We start from the raw sequence: 19,678 nt of genomic DNA, 5'->3' as shown, positions 1-19,678 counted from the left end.
TATATAAAGTATATGATAATTAATATATATAATATAATTATTAAAATATATCCCCCATATCACTATCATAAACATCCCCATCTTCACATTTGTGCTTATACACACGTACACCCCCTCCCCGGACTCACCCCATGGGTGGCCCCCATGACTCATCTCTGTGCAGATTTCCCGTTAATTATCTAATCCATATCAGCACAAGAGCATCAGCTCAATCCTGAAGGAGTAGAACCAAGGAGGGTTTGAAAAGGCTTGATAGGGGATCCCTGGGTGGCGCAGCGGTCGGTTTAGTGCCTGCCTTCAGCCCAGGGCGTGATCCTGGAGACCCCGGATCGAGTCCCATGTCGGGCTCCCTGCACAGAGCCTGCTTCTGCCTCGGTCTCTGCCTCTCTCTGTGTCTCTCATGAATAAATAAATAAAATCTTAAATAAAATAAAAAGGCTTGATGGTAACTTTTGGTTTGCTGTCAAAAGAGGCAATAGGGTTCAAGAAATACACAGAACTTGGCTTTTAAATGGTGAATAAATCATTTTGCAGCTGAGAGTGGTACTGGGGAGGAAATGCTGCTCAACAGCAGGAGCCGCGTCATCCACCTCTTGAACGAGAGCCGAGAATTCCTGAATGAGAGAGGTCAGGAGCTCCTCTCTGAGCCAGGCTTCCCGTAGGCAGTGTCGAGGGCTGGCTCAGTGCGTTATCTGAGAAGCCCTAGAAAAATCCACCTGTACCAAGACCCTTACCTTTCACGCTGCCATACATGAAGCTCCTAGTACGGGGATTGCTATTTCAATTCACACCCTGCAAGCGCACCGGAGGCAGCCGGTAGAGATGCCCAAGGTACCACCCAAGTGCAGAGACCGAGAGTCAGGGAACGTCAAGAGGGGCAGAGGGGCCGCAGTGTAGACAGACCCAATTTACCTCCCAAGGCTGCCTTCCCCTAGATACGGCCGGTAAGTGTTCTAGCCAATGTGAACAAATTAAATAAAGGAAGGACAACTCTGTCTTTCAAAAAGCCGCACCAGCAAGTAGCATGTGATTTCTTGCAAACACTCTTGGGCTTATCTCTCCATGTTAATTGTGACAGTAAAACAATAAAAATCAAGATTTAATTTTAACTCATGTTGATCCGTCTAGCGCAGGAAATGGTGATGATGGGCTGGAGAAATATTAATCCACATTGGTTATTTAACGTCTGCCTTATTTTGAGGAGAGCACTGTCAAAGGCTCCTGCTCGGGACAATGAAAGTCTTCAGTTATATTTTAGTTTATCGCCGGTTTCTCCTTATAGTTCTCCCTCCGTTGGTTTTACTGCCGCTGCCAATCATCGTTCGCACCAAGGTGAGTGAACCTGGAGAGGAGGCTGATGGCTTTCCTGGGTTATTTCGTTGTCCCTTATTGTTTCTGTGTGACGGCCCGGTTCAGAGCTGAAGGGAAGGTGCTGCTTCCAGCTGAAGTCACGATGGTCATACATTGTGTTTTTCTCCTTATTCGTGGTTAATGTTGATCGATTCTCAGTATGACTAACTAGAATAATTAAATAACATACTCAGTCAGAATTGTTCTCTGCCTGGCTAGTAGTTGAGAGGAAGAGCAAAAGCAGCACATCGCTTGGGACCTTCCCATTCCGGTCATCAATCTCCAAGGAGATCCTGGATTAGCACCAATCCGTGCCCCGCGCCCTGGCAGCCGTGCGATACGGGGAAGAGCTGGAAAAGCAACCGGGAGCCCCAGGGTCTAGCACAGACTAATTTACATGTCAGCTCCCTGGCTGGTGTGGGCCCCCAAACCCCCGAGTAATATAGTTTCCTTATGGGATGAGACAACATTGAAAGCACGAAGCAATTTTCCTTGGTTAATTAAGTTTCCTTGGTTAAGAAAATTAAGTTATTGCACCATGTTCTGATCATCTGAGATGTTATTTCATTTTGGCACCCTTATAAGCATTTTTCTGTTTACTTTAAAGTAATAGTCTACTAGTCCGGAACAATAAACCCAAGACATTTTTAATTCCATGGTAAAATGATTTGAATCAGCAAACAGTGAGCATTCTTTGTGCCAGGCATGAGCATGATGACTGTCAGTTGGCACGAGGACAACCCCTGGAGCTAGGCTTTCTGCATCAGGTCCCAGGTCCACCACTTGTACACAAGCTGAGGGACCTGGGCACACCAGCTAACTTCCCTATGCTTCTATTTTCTTATATGTAAGATTGGGATAGAAACAGGCTTGTTGTGAGAATTAAATGCATAAGTTCAAGGAAGTTCTCACTTCCTTGGAGCGCAGCTGGCACACAGTAAGTTGGGCTGCAAGAGTTTCCCAAATGTGTTGACCCACAGCTGGAGCGATTCCCACCGTCCCATAGTGCCTTTCTGATGTTCTTCTCCAACAAGCATCAACCAAGGTTTTACCAGTCTGGGTTAAAATAGCATCACAGTAATCACGATACAGGGGATCCTCAGCCGCCTCGGCAGTCCGCCCCTGGGCTGGGACTCTGAAGGAATTCATGTGAGCTAATGGAAAGGCTACCAAGGTAGTTGGAGAAGGGACTGGCCCCTGCTGCCCTGGCTACCTACCAACCACCAGCTCTAGCGGCACCCCTGGCTGGGCCTCTCTTCCCACTAATGTCTCACAGTTCCCTGTTGGAGAAGGGACCTTCCCCACCCCTTTCTGGTCAAACATCCTTCTGAACCCTCACAGCCCTAAAGAATGTCTAGTGATAGCAACAGGCACAGTCCATTGTTTTGGTTTGGTTGGTTTTGTTTTTCCAATTTTGTGGGGCTAATCTTCCCCTCTCCCCGTCTTCCCTTCCTAATCTAGCTACTTCTGAGGACTCCTCTAGGAGTCTCTGGCGGCCACTAGACGACACAGGGCTCTCATCCACATGCTCGGCCCAAGCCCCCTTTGTAGACCTGTTCCTCTGGCTAGCATGTGTGGTGGTTCCCTTTTAACTGCCCTGGGCCTGGGGCTCCCCCCGATCTGGTGACTACTACCATTCCACTATGACTGCATCCTGGTTCATACCCGGACCTTGCTATATTTTAATATTTCTGGTTAGCTTCAGTGTGAGTCCTTACTTATGGCGGAGAAAATGAGAAACCAAACAAGTCGATGCAAGCTTAGGCTGCGGCTGCGTATCTTCTGTGCTGCTCCTTTGATGTACTCATACATGACACTTTGATGATCTTCCATAATTTTCAGAGACAGTGAATATAAATTCTTTGAAAGGGAGAACAACCAAATAAATAAAAAGCGGTGGTTTCAGCGCATGATTCATTAATCAGAAAGTGTATTCTTGCCAAGAAATGCAGTCACTGATTTTTTTCCCCAAGGTGTTATGATACGAGTACGTTAGGCCTGTGGAGAGACCAGAGACCTGGCACCAAGTTGCATTTGACGAACTGTGTTCCTCTTTCCGTTTCCGCTAATCAGCTCATTTGTTAAAACTCAATCAATGTTAATGTGAGGGTTTTTTCCTAGTACAATAACATGATTTCATTTTTGGCTGCTTCAAATGCATATTCAATCATTCAATCAACTGCTGAATAAACTCAAAGAATATTATTTTAACTCTTCCTTACAATGAAAGCAGAACTTTTTTTTTTTTTTTTCCAAGAATATGGGCCTTTGGAGGGTATGAACCTAAAGTAGAGGCTACTGAGACAAGGACGCAAATCAACCTATTATGACTTTTAGGTTACTGAACTAGAGAACTCAGTGCTTCTAAACACTCAGTAATAGAACAACTAAAGAATCCAGACAAAACAAAAAAATCAATTTTGATTTGTAAAGACACAGTAAATCTACACAATGTAGGATGAATAATGAATTACTGACTGACTTTTTCCCCATTTTCTACCGATTATTGGGTTGTTTCTATGGACTGGCCTTACCCCTTACTTTAGTTCCATCTCAGTTCAGAAATGTGGCGTCAACGATAAGGAGCCCTCCGTGGTTTTATGGTGAATTACTCAGAGTGAAGGAGAAGGGAACCCTTCGCAGAGCGCACCTCTCCACTCGGCATCCTACGTGATTATCTTATTTAACCTTCATCACTAATCATAAGACAATCATGTATATCGTATCATCACAATTGATGCTCACAGATATGTGACCCAACAAACGTCGCCCACCCAGATACTGTAGGAACTGGACTTAAACCCACATTCTGTCAGAACTCAGAGCTCATGCTTAAGCAGTAGTTATGTCTTTTCCGTACTTATACTTTTGAAGATTGACCCCCTATTTTGCACAGTTAGATAAAGTGTGACTGGAGAGTCGCTATCAATAGCTCGGGTGTTTCTCTGAGTTAATACTTCGGATGGGTCAAACCCCAGGCGAGGTATATCTCAGCCATTTCCTCAGTTGACCTCATGCTACCCAACGTCTTGAAGGTAGATCATTGCCGTGATTCTAACCACAGGGAGGGGCCTGCACCGAAGCAGCAGTCGTCTGTGCCATTTGCTGAAAGTCCCAGAGTCCCAGCTGCACACGTAGGTCACGTGGGCTTGTCAGGATATGCTGCCCCCCTTCACACCTGTGCCCAGATGTCCACCAGGATCACAGCATTAGGTTGGCATCTTCCTATCTTCTAGTTGGAAGAAATTTTAAGATTGTGGTTTTCAGTGTTTTCCTGGAAATATTTTATAGCAAAGAAGAATATGCTCCCAGGCATAAGTCAAACAGAAGCTCTAATTTAATCCTTATAAATTGGGTATTATTATTATTATTAGTCCAATGTTGCAGATAGAAGCAGAGATGTAAACAAGTAAATACCTTGCCAAAATGTGGTATATAGATGTTTCTGATCAGCATCTGTCTAACTCTAGAGCCGAGATTTCAACCACAACTGAATATCTATGTGTTTATGGCTTCCACGGTGTTGTGATATGTATACTCGTAATACGTTGGGATAAATATCACTTTACTAAAGGAATCCTGTTTTCTCATTGCTTCACACTAAAACATCAGGAATGCTGTCTTTTTTATTGTCACATAAGCACAGAGGTAGTCTTAGTCTTTCTCCAAGTAGTTGTTAGTGATCAATTAAACAAGCCTGTAATATTATTCCTACTAATGTAAATAATTGAATGAAATTAATAATTGCACTGAATTTTTCTCACTTTGGAGAGGAAGTTTCTTAAGTATTCCCAGAAAAAAAGTTAAAATTGGCCTAGAGTACATGCCATAGTTCCAACGATATCCTCTTGCAACTTTCTTTTTTTTTTTTTACTATTTCAAGTATCTTGTTAATTTTTGCTCTTCTCAGTACTCTGTACTATGTCTTTTCTCATTTTTTTCAATTATTGGCTTTTCTTTGTCTCTCTATTAATAAAACAAAGAGATAGAAAGAAGGCCCGGGTTTTTTGAGGAGCTGTAAGTGGTAAAATTGAGCAATAATATTTTCTGTGTGTATAGTGCATTTCTTCCAGGTATGTCTCACTCTGTCTGGCTTATCCCTGATTTGTCTTTAATTAGGACCCTCCTTTTTATAGATTTTATTTTTTTATTTGAGAGAGAGAGAGAACGCACACGCACATGTGAGCATAAGTGAAGGGGGAGGGAGAGGGAATTGCAAGCAGATTTTGTCCTGAGAGAACCCCACGCCCAGTCCATCTCAGGACCCTGAGCTCTTGACCTGAGCCAAAACCAAAAGTCTGACCCTCAAGCTGCTTAACTGACTGAGCCACCCAGGTGCTCTAGGACCCCTTCCCGAGATAAGGGGAAGGGAAACAGACACACGGATATTGAGCTGCTTGCCTCAGTTGATTGGTTGTAAAACCAAAACCAGATTTCAGTTATTTCTCAGATACATCAGGATTTCTCTGCAAAATATTTTACATGAGGAGAGACTTGAAGAGAGAACAGGAGAGTCAACACAGCAGAGCATGAGTGCACAGGCACAGCGCTGGTGAGGGAGGGAGGAACCACAGCATGAAGGGCCAGTGGTATTTCTGCAGCTGTCACGTGCTACCTGTGTTTCCTTCACAATATATTCATCTGTTTCATTATGAATTTCCTTTTTTTTTTTTAAAAGATGTATTTATTTGAGAGACAGTCAGTGAGAGACAGCATGAGAAGGAGGGAGAGGGAGAAGCAGGCTCCCTGATCAGCTGGGGCTCTATCTATCCCTGAGCAGGGAGCCTAATGTGGGGCTCTATCCTAGGACCCGGGGATCATGACTTGAGCCACTCAGATGTCCCCATATCATGAATTTCAAAGTTATGATAGAAATAATAAATAGAAGAAATGATCTATAATGAGAGACTTATGGTGCCAAATCTAAAAAAAATCTGGGAGAAATATTGTGCTCATAGAGAAATGCAAACCTGTAAGTGAGAAAGAATGTACTAAAAGGAGGGAAGTCTGACAGAGAAAATGAAAATGAAGGGGATAGAATTTAAAAAGACTACAAGTGAAAGAAGAGGAAAGGGAGGAATTCCAAGCAAAACATAATGAACTTTGAAAGGGACAAGTCAAATAAGCATATTAACAGAAATAATTGATATTGTTTTAAATGTTCTTTTAAAATATGGTAGGGATTTAAGATAAGGGGGGAAATGCTGTAAACTCCAAGAAAGTAAGCATTTTAGCCACAAAAGAGCATCAGAATGATGGAGGGCGAGGAAAAAGAAAAAAGAGAAATCATGGTAATAGTAATGTGGTCGATGAGCAAAACCAAGAAATCCAGATTTGGTGTATATTCTCCACGAATATCTTATGAGAACTTGCTAAGCCCAAAGTGCTGCGCTAAGTGAACTGTGGGATATTAGCGTAAGTGTAAAGGAATGCTTCAGCTTCCAAGTAGCTTGCACAGTTGCCACCTACGCTATGGCAAATATTAATCACAAAACAAGGTTGTATATAAATATGTGCCAAGTGATTTAAACAAATCATTTGTGTCTAGACGTGTGATTAAAAGGTAGTTAATCTCCGGGGAGTCATCCTCCTCCATCCAGCCCCTCCACGTCCCCAGCCACACCCAGTCCCATTGCCCACCACCTGCTGCTCCTTTCTTTATCTCAGAGAACCTGCTGGCCTTCACCCCGTTCCCAGGGCTGAAACCTGTGTCATCTCAGGTGCTTCAGGTCATCGGGCTGTGTTGCCTCATCTCCAAAATCCAACCCCCTCCCATCTGCTTTTATTTTTTAAAGATTTTTATTTATTTATTCATGGTAGACAGGGAGAGGCAGAGACCCAGGCAGAGGGAGGAGCAGGCTCCCTGCAGGGAGCAACGTGGGCCCTGACCTCGGGTCCCCAGGATCACGCCCTGGGCCCAAGGCGGCGCTCCACGCTGAGCCATCTGCTCCGTCATCTGCCTTCCCCCGGCCCTGCTTTCCTCGGGCCGCCCCCTCTCTTTCCCATGGACCATTTCACAGTCTTCTCCCCCAGGCCTCCTGCCCAAGTGCTACTTCCAAAATATCAACCTGGTCCTATTGCGCCCCTGGTCCAACTTCTTCGGTGATTTCCCTTTGCCTACAGGGGAAAAAGTGTCTACACAAGCCGTGTCTACACTGATGGGCCTTTAAGATCTTGCCATGCATTTGCCCTAACAACCAGCCCGCCAGCCCAGCACCTGGTCCCGCGTTCACAGCTCCCACACCAGCATCATCTCCCTGGATGAAGTCCCTGGGCGGCCGCCTGGAGTCTTGGGGGTGCATCCTCCACCCTGGTCCTGGGGCGCCCTCTCCCTCACTCTGTCCTGGACAAGGGGGCTGTGGCTGTGGCCTCACGTCCTTTCGGCGCTCCCTTGCACCTGGCCCAGGCCTGGGGACAGTGTGCTTCCCCCGGGCCTATAGGCCTTGGAGACGTCGGCCATTGCAGAGCGATGCTGGGGTGAGGGCTGATGGCCTGTCCCCACAGAAAGATGGCCTGTCCCCGCAGAAGGATGACCTGTCCCCACAGAAGGATGGGGAGCTTCCCCAGCCTCAGAGGCAAAGATAGGGCACAGGAGAAGAAAGATGGGGAAAGGAAGGGACTTCAGATAGAGTGGAAGTGTAGCAAGGGGACGCAGCAAGTGCTGGTAGACGAGGAGGTCCATTTTTATGCCTGGCTTGGCAACAGTAATAAAGGTGACCGTGCAGTCTACGCCTCACAGCAACCTGAGAAATCCTCAGTAGCATCCCCATCATCCCATCACCCCCATCACCCCATCACCCCCATTACCCTATCATCCCCATCACCCCATCACCCCATCACCCCCATCATCCCCATCATCCTCATCATCCCCATCACCCCATCATCCCATCACCCCCATCACCCCATCATCCCCATCATCCCCATCACCCATCATCCCATCACCCCCATCACCCCATCACCCCATCATCCCCATCACCCTATCATCCCCATCACCCCATCACCCCCATCATCCCCATCATCCCCATCACCCCATCACCCCCATCATCCCCATCACCCCATCACCCCCATCACCCCCATCATCCCCATCATCCCCATCACCCCATCACCCCATCATCCCCATCACCCCATCATCCCCATCATCCCCATCACCCTATCATCCCCATCACCCCATCACCCCCATCATCCCCATCATCCCCATCATCCCCATCATCCTATCATCCCCATCACCCCATCACCCCCATCATCCTCATCATCCCGATCATCCCATCACCCCATCATCCCCATCACCCCCATCACCCCATCATCCCCATCACCCCATCACCCCCATCGTCCCCATCACCCCATCATCCCCATCACCCTATCACCCCATCACCCCCATCACCCCATCACCCCATCATCCCATCATCCCTATCACCCCATCACCCCATCATCCCCATCACCCTATCATCCCCATCACCCCATCATCCCCATCATCCCCATCATCCCCATCACCCCATCACCCCATCATCCCCATCATCCCCATCATCATCCCTGATGAGCAGAGACTTGATGACAGGTGGAGCAACCTGCCCAGCTCACCGCCTCCTGAAGGAAGGGAGGGGGTTCAAACGCAGTCTGGGCGGCTCCCGAGCCCATCAGGGACATTGCGTCTTTACTAGGATTTGTGTCCCACCTTTAGGAGCTCGTGCCCAGTTTGCCTCCCTCCATCGTCTCTGGGTTTTAATCACAAAGCGAGAGAGGAGGGGACGTCCCCTGCCTGGGCCACAGGGTGACCACAACTCGGGAGGAGCAGGAGCGGCCGCAAGCCCCGGTGGCCCTCAACGACAGGGGCTGCAGCCACCCCGGCCCCCCTCGTCTGTAAAGTGGACCAGGCCCTGGAGGAGCCTCCAGCGGCATCTGTGGGCGGCTGTGGGTGCGAAGGCCACGGCGGCCCGGGGTCCGGAGGCGGTGGTGCACCCTGCACGTTGGCCCCCAGGCCGGGGCTAGTGAGCTGGGCCACCTGTCTGGTGCCACCGTGTGCACAGCAGGTGCAGACAGCACGTCCCCCTCGCTAACTAGCTGCAGGGGTCAAATGGAAAGAGGGAGTTAAACATTCTCCAGTAATTGGCAGAGTGACTCCACCCATGGCCTTTCCTTGCCATCCATTTGGGCTAAAAAGTAACAAGAAATGCTAGTTATTTTTCCTTGACTTTGTAAGTTGAGCTCCTCCTTACTCTTCATCTTCCGACAGGAGAATATTTCTAATCATTTTAAGCCTTGCAATTAATATGGATTGAGTCTTGAGAAATCCCTGCCGCAGAAGGGGTAGGTGTATCACAAACTATGCAAGCCCTTTACAGGCTCTGTCAAATAATAATAGTGTTTTTCTCGTAGCACCCAGATTTAAAATGCATGATTTTTCTCCTTTCTTAATTGCTTTGCGTTCTCTTTAGAAAATCAATTGCAGCGAGTGAGGCCCATGATTGGTCCTGCTTTTCTCAAGCTGTGCTGAGCGATCGTGCCCACATGTGTACTAATTCATCAGCCAAATTGCTCCCTAATATCCGTCAGAGTGTCATTAAAAAATGGAGGGAAGGGGTGAAAAAAACTATGTTTTACAGACTAATTTTTATTTCAATTCTGTCTGGAGGTATAATTTAAAAGAGAAACAAGGTGATTTTTAAATATAATCAGCCGCACTTCCCAAGACAGTTTGACAGTCGGAATTTGTGGGGGAGAAGCCATTATCCAAATTGCCTAGTCATGGCTTCATGTGCCTTCCTGCCTCTGCAGCGAGCACCCCGGCTGCACTCGGTTGAGGTGGTGAAGACGAGATACGACTGCATTATTGTTAAGTGGGGCCTGGGGAAGATAGTGTTCGACTCAGGAAAAGTTTTAGCTCTACTTCTTGTTTCCTGGCAAGAGAGATGAGAGCTCCGGGAAACACGGAGAAACATTCCCCCTGTGGGGTGAGGTTACGATATCCAGTGCCAGCAGGTAGGAGAGAATGCAGAAAAGAAAGCAAGGTTCCTATGCTGAAGAATTTTATATCTAGGGTAGTGATTAAGACTTTTACATAGGGGTCAAGACATATAAATAGAAACAACCGTAGGAAGAACACAGCAAAACTGTGAAAGGAAAACAACTCAACAAATATTACTGGTGCTCACTACACGCCAGGCATTGCCTTAAGTACTGGGAACAGAGCAATAAATGACAAAATATATGTTCTCGTGGCGTTTCTGCTTGGATTGAAGCCCGGCTCTACCTCATCTTAGCAATGTGGTCATTGATCTCTATTTGAACAGGCAATTGCAATGCCTACCTCGAAGAGTTTTGGTGCAGACTAAATAAGAGGAGTTGTGCGGAACTCCAAGTACTGTACCTGGTGTGTGGTAGCATCCTCATAAAGCATCCTTTTACTTATTCAGAAGACAGAAAAGCAGCGTTGTCTATTTACTTGACAACTTACTTTAGATGTCTTTACCTTTTAAGTAAGTTCTTGCATCTACAAAGCTTGTGATCAGCAGTTCAGCTCACACAGTTAGGGCTCCTCCACCCCAACCACCCTCCACTCTAAACAGATGCATGTTTCCTGTGGACCAGAGTGAGTCAGACAAGCAAACAAGGGTAGTGAAGGTGAGAACCTTATGATTGAAATGCTCTCCCATCATCCTGGGTTCAGGCAAGTTCAATGACCTGAACTAAGGGCCAGAGAGTAATTTTCTTGTAGCTACCAGGAAAAAAAAAAAAAAAAAAAAAGCTACATCGACAACTGTCTGTGCAGCATTCACAGGAAGCAGGCGCTTCCCAGCCTCTCATCTAGGACATGACTCAAGCTACTGGGTCCGGCTAGACGAGTGGATTTGCATGGTCCTGGCCGGACAGGACCCCAGGCTGCCAGGAGAAGACATTCCAGGTGGGAAGCTAGGGACTTAACTGGAGGCAACTGTAAAGATTCTAGATGAGGAATAAAAAATACAGAAAGAATATGCACAAAAATAAAACAACTACCACACAGCATAAATATGAAAACAAAATCTCGGGCAGCCCGGGTGGCTCAGCGGTTTAGCGCCGCCTTTAGCTCAGGGCATGATCCTGGAGACCCAGGATTGAGTCGCGCGTCAGGCTCTCTGCATGGAGCCTGCTTTCCCCTCTGCCTGGGTCTCTGCCTCTCTCTCTCTCTCTCTCTCTCTCTCTCTCTCTCTCTCTGTCTTCCATGAATAAGTAAATAGAATCTTTAAAAAAATTAAAAAATAAAAAATAAAATCTCAACATGCAAGAAGACAATTAAGACTGAGAATGGAAGCACAGCGATGAAAGCACTCCAAATAGAATGAAAACAAAGGGGAATCAAGGCAAGTTTGAGAAAAATATAAGATGGGGGCTTGAGACACAGATTGCAGAACTTGTTGAAAAGCTGTAATAATGAAAAGAGTTTAATAATTTTGCGATATGTGATTTTCAAAAGGTGGTGATGACTGAGGGACAAAATAAAGAGCCCAGAAACCTATCTGCCTGCATTTGTAGAAATTTGGCACAGGAAATATAGAGCAATAGGAAGTGGTGGGGGAAAGATGGACCATCTAATTTAAAAAGACAGGCATTTTGGCTACCCATTTATGAAAAATAAGGTGTCTGTTTCCTATACAAATAAATCAAGGCCCCACACTTGAAACTTTATAAACTTTAGACAAAAAACATGGGAGTGTATAATATAGGAAAAATTTCTCATACAAGGTCGTAAAAACATAGCAAAGAATTTGATAATAACTGCACTACAACCAAAAGTAGAATAAAGCAAATTGCAGAGAGGAGCCAGAGATCAAGAAAAATATTTGGAAATATTTAAGTTATAAAGAAATGATAAGAATTCTAAAAATAACTCTACAAATCCATGAAAAAGAGAAGCAAACAAGCAACAGAAAAATGGTAAGAGGCTATAAATAAGGTAATTTGTATGAGAGAAACAATTATGTTTCAATAACCATGAAAAAATACTTTAAGGTATTCAAGCAAATACAAATTAAATTAAGAGGAACTTTCCATATCATCAGATTGTCAAATAAATAAACTAGCCCAATATACCCAAAGTTGGCGAGGTGGAATTTTCTCCCATTATTGCTACTGATATAAACTGATAAACCATCTTGGATACCAAATGGGCAAATATCCCTACAGTTGGACTCCTCTTCCACTCAGAAATTTCACCACTACTTTTATACTCTAGCTTAGAAAATCTCTTTCCTTTATCCACACGAAGATACGTACGAAGATGTTCATAGCCTTATGATAATGAACAATTGGGAGAAAAGCCCTAAATAGCCTTCAGTAGGAAAATGGACAAATGAATTGTAATATGTTCATAAAAAGAAATGCCATGTCCATTTAAAAGGAATGAATAAGTCTATGTGTATCACTATGAACGCATTTGAAATACATGAGTAAAATGATAGAGTGAAAAATAATATATTTCTTCTTTCACAAGTGGAAGAACAAGCCGAAAAATAACATATACAGTAAACCTTATTTAGTCTTAAAATCTTGTGTCGTTTGTCAGTGTGTTCATGTCTACGTGTAGGAAAACCACAAAAACATGGATGGAAAGGATACGACCCGCACCGTAGACGGTGGCTGACTTTGGGGTTGACAGAGGAGAGAGAAATGAAGAAGTGGCTTACATGTCTTGAACTATATGAGGAATGTTTTATTTTCCTAAAAAGTTTCAAGCAAATGTGGCCAAATCTTGCTTAAAAATTTGAAGCATAGAGTGTGTTATATTATTTTTCATGTGTTCTTGGTATTTCATTAAAAAACTCTTAAAAGATATATTGCTAGCAGGGTTCTAATACTTTGTTCTATTGTCAGGGAAGAGGAATTTCTTATCCATATGGGTAATCAGTCTACACGTCCCGGCTTCATCCCTCGGGTGGAGGTGGCCCCGCCGGAGCCAGGGAGGCACGTTGTACCCACCGAGGCAGGAAACCATGGCTAAGTGCCACTGCCTCATCCTGTGTAACGGAATTTGCAACATCTGCATTCGGCACGACTACCTCTGTCCATGTAATTTTTGGAAGTGGTAGGGAGTATATATATTTTTGAGCAGAAAATTTTGTCCTTTTATTTTATTTTGAGGTATTTTTATTTAGGGAAGCCCTCTCAGCTCCCTCCACCCCTTGTTTCATGTGTGTGGTATTTTGAGAATGAATCATGATTTTATTTCTTTTTTTAAAGATTTTATTTATTTACTCATGAGAGACCCAGAGAGAGGCAGAGACACAGGCAGAGGGAGATGCAGGCTCCCTATGGGGACCCAATGTGGAACTCGATCCCGGGACCCCGGGTAACGCCCTGAGCCCAAGGCAGATGCCCAACTGCTGAGCCACCCAGGCGTCCTAGAATGAATCATGATTTAAAAAATATTTTTTGTAAGATGGGTCTTAGAATTTTGAACCTTCCTTTTCTTTCTGTATTTTCCATCACAATAAACAAAAAAGGAGACATTAACGTGTTGCTCTACTTTAGCTCAAGAACTCATGTACTAAAGTTCTTTGCTATTTCTAGAACAAAATTTTACTCAAATTGTTACTTGTTATGGTTGCAGAGTTCATTTTAATAAAGACAACAGTACTTCCCCATACCCGAGAGGAATTGGAAGAGGGGGGGGGACTTGACAACTGGCCTTCTTTTCCCGTAGCTTTACCATCGTTCACGGTAGTGGCTGCGGTCGCCGTGGTGGACAGCGGCGATGATGGTAGAGAGGCTCTATTTTAGGAGTAAGGCGCTTGCTGAGAAGGTGAAGAGAGGGAAGAGAAAAAAATGAAAGGGATCCACAGGAAACAAAGATGCTATAGCTACAGATAACGGGTCAGTCTCCGGATTTCCACTGATGGAATGAAGGAATTTTATCCAGAACACAATTCTAGTGGTAGCACAGACAACTGACAATTTTTCTCCTTCATCAGAAGAATGTGTTTGCCAGAAATTATTCACCCTGATATTAGTGGTTTTTTTTTTTTGACTAACTATATGACTAACAGAAAACAATGGAATGTTTGTGTTTGCCAAAAATTATTCACCCTGATATTAGTGTTTTTTTTTTTGACTAACTATATGACTAACAGAAAACAATGGAATGTTTTCCTTTATCTTTTGTTGCTTCTTCTTAACAAGGATATTTGTAGATCTTGTTTATTTTTATTTATTTTTTTTTAGATCTTGGTTTTAAAAAAAAAGGATTCTATATATTTTAATATTAGATTCTTAAAAGCATCGTATCTGGATTAGCCTTCTGTTGTTAAAAGCCTGAAGAGTGTTGGTGGGAAAGAGCACTTTCCTGCCCACCTCTCCCAGCCTGACCAAGAAGGATCACAGGACAGAAAGCTGGAAGGAGGTATTCCTGGGATGGTGGACCCATCAGTAGGACGACTGTCGTTTATCAAAGAGGGACACTTTAGGAATGAAAAGGGTTGCTAATCAGAAAGACACCAATACAACAGGGGTAAACCAGCACTATCCCCCCAAACTGAGGCAGATTGCCCTCCTGCCCACCAGCCCCGATTCCTTCTCTTCTATGCTTTGATTTTTCATTAAGTTATGAAAAATGGGGCATTTCCCACAGATTCTGGGAAGCTATCTCTTTAAGGACAATGCAGGTGTGGTGCCTTAGCCAGCTACAATTATAATCCCCTGGGACTTATATGCAAAAATATAAAATGTGGGGATGCCTGGGTGGCTCAGCAGGTGAGCGTCTGCCTTCAGCCCAGGCTGTGATCCTGGAGACCCGGGATCGAGTCCCACGTCGGGCTCCCTGCATGGAGCCTGCTTCTCCCTCTGCCTGTGTCTCTGCCTCTCTCTCTCTCTCTCTGGGTCTCTCATGAATAAATATATAAGATCTTTTAAAATATATATATATAAAATCTGCATGAGTGTTTGGAGGAAGCTCCATAGACAAGATATAAATTTGAACCTTAACTCTGAAGGATGGGCAACTTTTCCAAATAAGTTCTGAGTGTAGGGATTGTACTTAGGCAAGACATGGCCTGGAAGCAAGTGTCTGGTTTCCGAGTTGGACCCAGAGTTAGAGATAAGGGGGAGGGTCTGGGGAGGAGGTAACCCGGTGCTTCTCAAACTCCAGCCTGTGCAGGAGTCACCTGGGAAGCCTGCTCCCGATTCAGTCTGGGGAGGGCCTGATGTCTGCCTGTGTGAGCTGCGGGTCCAGGGGCCACATGGCGGGGTGCAGAGAAGTGCAAAGGGACAGCCTGTGTGTTGATTCTGGAGCGGCAGGGCAAGATCTACTCGCAAGGCAGGGTATCTGGGTAGCATTTTTATTACCAGAGATTTTATTCAAATGCCCACAAAGGCTGAGCAGGGAAGCCAGAAAAGTGACGGGGAGCTGTGCACAACTGAAAAGCACAAGGCTGTCTCTAAAGGGTGGGCTCCCCTTGAGTGCAAAGGACTGTTGACATAGAATATGGTCCTAGCATTACCAAATTCCTCAGTTTTTCAAGGAAAGCCAGAAATCCCGATTTTATTTTTAATATGAAATGTGTTGGTTCATAAATCATAATTCTAAGGAAACACACACTCACACACATTCCATCGTGAGTCAAATACGTCGTATTTTCCTGTTGGGCTTGGTCATCAGCTTGCAACTGCTTCATCTAACTTGTGGAGCAGGGTCCAAGAGTCCAGAGTGTGGTTACAGGCAGGTAGAGCCGTGACTAAGGGCCCCTGGGGACTTCCCCGCAGGATCCTGGCTCACCATTACCTACTCAAGTTCAGGAGGAGGCTGCGTGATAAGGAGCGGGGGTCAGAGCCCAGACACCGAGAAGGATGTAAATCAACTCTAGGAATAGAGACGTGATGCCATGAGGTCGTGGGCTAGGTCTTCATACAGTCAGAGTGGACGGGGCCTCAAATGCAAGATGAGGATTTCAGATCATTTCCAATAAATCACTGAAAATCCCTGACTTGATTTCGCATCAGGGAAGGGCCAGGTGAAATAGGAACGTTGTTAGGAAAACTAATAATTCAGTACTTGGAATTTTGCTTTTGATCGTGCTTTAAAGTGGCCACGCGTGAGCGGCCGGTGACGTCCCGCTGAGGAGGCCCGTGTTGGGATGAGGCCGGGGTGGTGGCAGCTGGCGCCGGGTTTCCTATTTACTTTTCTGTTCCGGCGCTCAGCTGCAGCTGGTGCTCCCAGCGTCGGCAGGCGGCCGGTCCCTTAAACTCCAAGTGGATCCTTGGAAGACGGGGTGGCTGTGGGGCGGCCTGGGAAGAAGGGGGTGCAGGTTGGGGGGTGGGTCAGAGAGGGAGAACGATGAGGACGGGGAGGCGGGCTGGTGCCGGGTCCACTCATCTTGGAGACCCAGGTTCTCATCAGCAGGACGGGAAGCACCGTCGGGAGGAGGCACTTCGGGGCGTCCCCGCGTGTCCGCCAGGAGGACCACAGGCCCGGGCATGCACAGCTAGGCTGGTGTGGGGGCACGGGGGGCTGTCGGGGGGCCCAGGCTATCCGGGTCCCGGCTCAGGCCATGACCTCGGGGTTGCGGATGGAGCCCCGCCTCGGCCTCCGGGCTCAACTCAGAATCTGCTGGAGGGTCTCTGCTTCCCCCTCTGCCCCCCCGCCTGCTCACCTCTTTCTGTCTTTAAAATAAATAAATTAAATATATTTTTAAAAAATAATTAATGACCTAATTGAGCTCGTATTCACAAATTCTCTCCAGGGCAAATTAGGAAGTTTCAGTCAAGGCCTGGCTTTGTTCCATTGCTTTATTGTCAAGGTTACGGGACTTTCCATAAAACTGTCAACCTGCGAACCCCTTTCTGCTTCCTCCTTTCAAAAGACACAGTGAGGACGTAGCGTGGTCGCAGCTTCGGAAGGGTTTCTGAGGCTTCTGCCCGAGGTGCAGGGCTGCTGGGTGAGCAAACACCCTACGAGGGGGCTTCTGAGGGGAGCAGAGCTAGAAATTTTGCTGCCCTGGGAAAAGCATAAATAAAACCCCTCATTAAACTCCTCCTCGGAGACCACTCGCAGCAAAGTTCTCTCTGGGTCCACGTCTCCGTGGTGATGGGAGGACAGGGAGGCCCACGTGAGGCGGGCCATGGGCCGGGAGGTGCAGTTGGCAGCGCGTGCGACCGGCCCGGGGGAGGCAGCCTGTGACTGGGTGCAGGCCCGGAGCTGGGGTGCATGTGGGGGGCAGGCTCAGGGGTGCACATGCTCCGGGGCCGGGGTGCATGTGGGGAGCAGGCTCAGGGGCACACACTCCAGGGCTGGGCTGGGGGTGCATGTGGGGGGCAGGCTCAGGGGCGCACGCTCCGGGGGGAGCCAGGAGCTGTGCGCGGTCCCCCCCACGGGGAGGTGAAGGAGCCCCGCGGAGGAGGACTGGTTGGCGTCGCCTTCCTCGCGGGCTCCAGGGTTTGGCTCCTGCTGAGCCTCCTGCCGCTTCCCGCCTTCTGGGCTCGGTTTTGGGGGGTCGGGGGAGGCCGGGGTGTGGGGGGCGGGGTGCTGGGGCGGAGGCCAGGAGCGCTTGCTGGGGGCGGGCTGCTGCGGGGGTGGGGGTGGGGGTGGGGGTGGGGTGCGGGTGCGGGTGCCGTCCGGGTGCGGGTGCGGGTGCGGGTGCTCCGCGCCGCCTCACCGCGTCTCCCCGCTCCGCCCGCAGGAGGCCGAATGCGCCTACACCCTGGCCGTGGTGGCCGCGCTCTGGCTCACGGAGGCCCTGCCGCTGCCCGTCACCGCCCTGCTGCCCGGACTCCTGTTTCCGCTCTTCGGGATCACGGCCTCCAAGGAGGTGGGTCCTCCCCGGGGACAGCGCACGGGACCCGGGGCCCCACGGCCGCTCCCGGACCCCGACACCCAGCCCGGAGCCCCCCGCGCCCCGCCCAGCACCCCGCAGCGCAGGCGCCCCCGGCCGCACACCCCCCGGGCTGCGCCCCCGGGGCGGGAGGGCTGCGTGGGAGGGCTGCCGCCACCCGCCTGCACCGGCCTGCACCCGCCTGCACCTGCCTGCACCTGCCTGCAGCCACCTGCACCCGCCTGCACCTGCACCCACCTGCACCCACCGGCACCCGCCTGCACCTGCCTGCAGCAGCCTGCACCTGCCTGCACCTGCCTGCAGCCACCTGCACCTGCCTGCACCTGCCTGCACCTGCCTCCACCTGCCTGCACCTGCCTGCACCTGCCTCCACCTGCCTGCACCTGCCTGCAGCTGCCTGCACCGGCCTGCACCAGCCTGCACTGGCCTGCACCTTCCTGCCTGTACCTGCCTGCACCTGCACCCACCTGCACCCACCAGCACCGGCCTGCACCTGCCTGCCTGCACCTGCAGCCACTTGCACCCACCAGCACCTGCCTGCACCTGCCTGCAGCCGCCTGCACCTGTCTGCACCTGCCTCTACCTGCCTGCACCTGCCTGCAGCTGCCTGCACCTGCCTCCACCTTCCTGCCTGCACCTGCACCCACTTCCACCCGTCTGCACCTGCCTGCACTTGCCTGTACCTGCCTCCACGCACTGGTACCTGCCTGCACCCACCTGCACCCACCTGCACCTGCCTGCACCCGTTTCCATTTGCCTCCACCTTCCTGCCTGCACCCACCTCTACCCACCTCCATCTTCCTGCCACCTGCCTCCACCCAGCTCCATCTACCTGCCACCCACCTCCACCTGCCTACGCACCTGCCTGCACCTGTCTTCATCGGCCTCCACCTTCCTGCCTGCACCTGCCTCTACCTGCCTCCATCCACCTGCACCCACCCACCTCCACCTACCTGCCACCTGCCTGCACCTGCCTGCACCTGTCTGCACCTGCCTCCACCTTCCTGCCTGCACCCTCCTCTACCTGCCTCCATCTGCCTCCACCTGCACCCACCTCCATCCACCTGAACCCACACATCTCCACCTGTCTGCCACTGCCTCCACCCACCTCCACCTACCTGCCACCCACCTCCACCTGCCTGCCACCTGTCTGCCACTGCCTCCACCCACCTCCATCTACCTGCCACCCACCTCCACCTGCCTGCCACCTGTCTGCCACCTGCCTTCACCAGCCTCCACCCTCCTCCACCTACCTCCACCCACCTGCCACCTGCCTCCACTTGCCTCCACCCACCTCCACCTACCTGCCACCTGCCTGCACCCACCTGCACCCACCTCCCAGCGACAGGGCCAAGCCTTTCACGTCCTGCATAAGCTGCTGCTTTTCAGCAGTTTGGCTTCACACCATGTAGAAAAGCAATGTTTGTGTTTAATGAGGACAAAGCCACCGTGTTCTCTTGTCCACGCTCCTGCCACCTCCAGAGACAAAGCCCAATGAACTTTGCCGTGTGAGCCATCTGCTCTGCTGGAAG

At 48.6% G+C, this 19,678-nt stretch overlaps 1 protein-coding gene across 3 annotated transcripts in view; it reads left to right on the top strand.

Annotated features, from left to right (window-relative positions):
- Positions 1-1,174: 1,174 nt before the first annotated feature.
- SLC13A1 (solute carrier family 13 member 1) overlaps positions 1,175-19,678 on the top strand; it is a 104,162-nt gene continuing 85,658 nt past the window's right edge. For all 3 annotated transcript variants that reach the window (XM_035698436.2, XM_025477115.2, XM_025477114.3), the window contains exons 1-2: positions 1,175-1,332; positions 17,994-18,122. In XM_035698436.2, the coding sequence (XP_035554329.1) occupies positions 1,234-1,332; positions 17,994-18,122 (228 nt within the window). In that variant the 5' untranslated portion in view covers positions 1,175-1,233. The remainder of the gene's footprint in view (positions 1,333-17,993; positions 18,123-19,678) is intronic.

The sequence above is a fragment of the Canis lupus genome, chromosome 14, assembly GCF_003254725.2.
Source record: "Canis lupus dingo isolate Sandy chromosome 14, ASM325472v2, whole genome shotgun sequence".
Taxonomy (NCBI): Eukaryota; Metazoa; Chordata; class Mammalia; order Carnivora; family Canidae; genus Canis; species Canis lupus.
The sequence above is the reverse complement of the archived record's forward strand: the minus strand, read 5'-3'. Positions and strand labels throughout refer to the sequence as shown.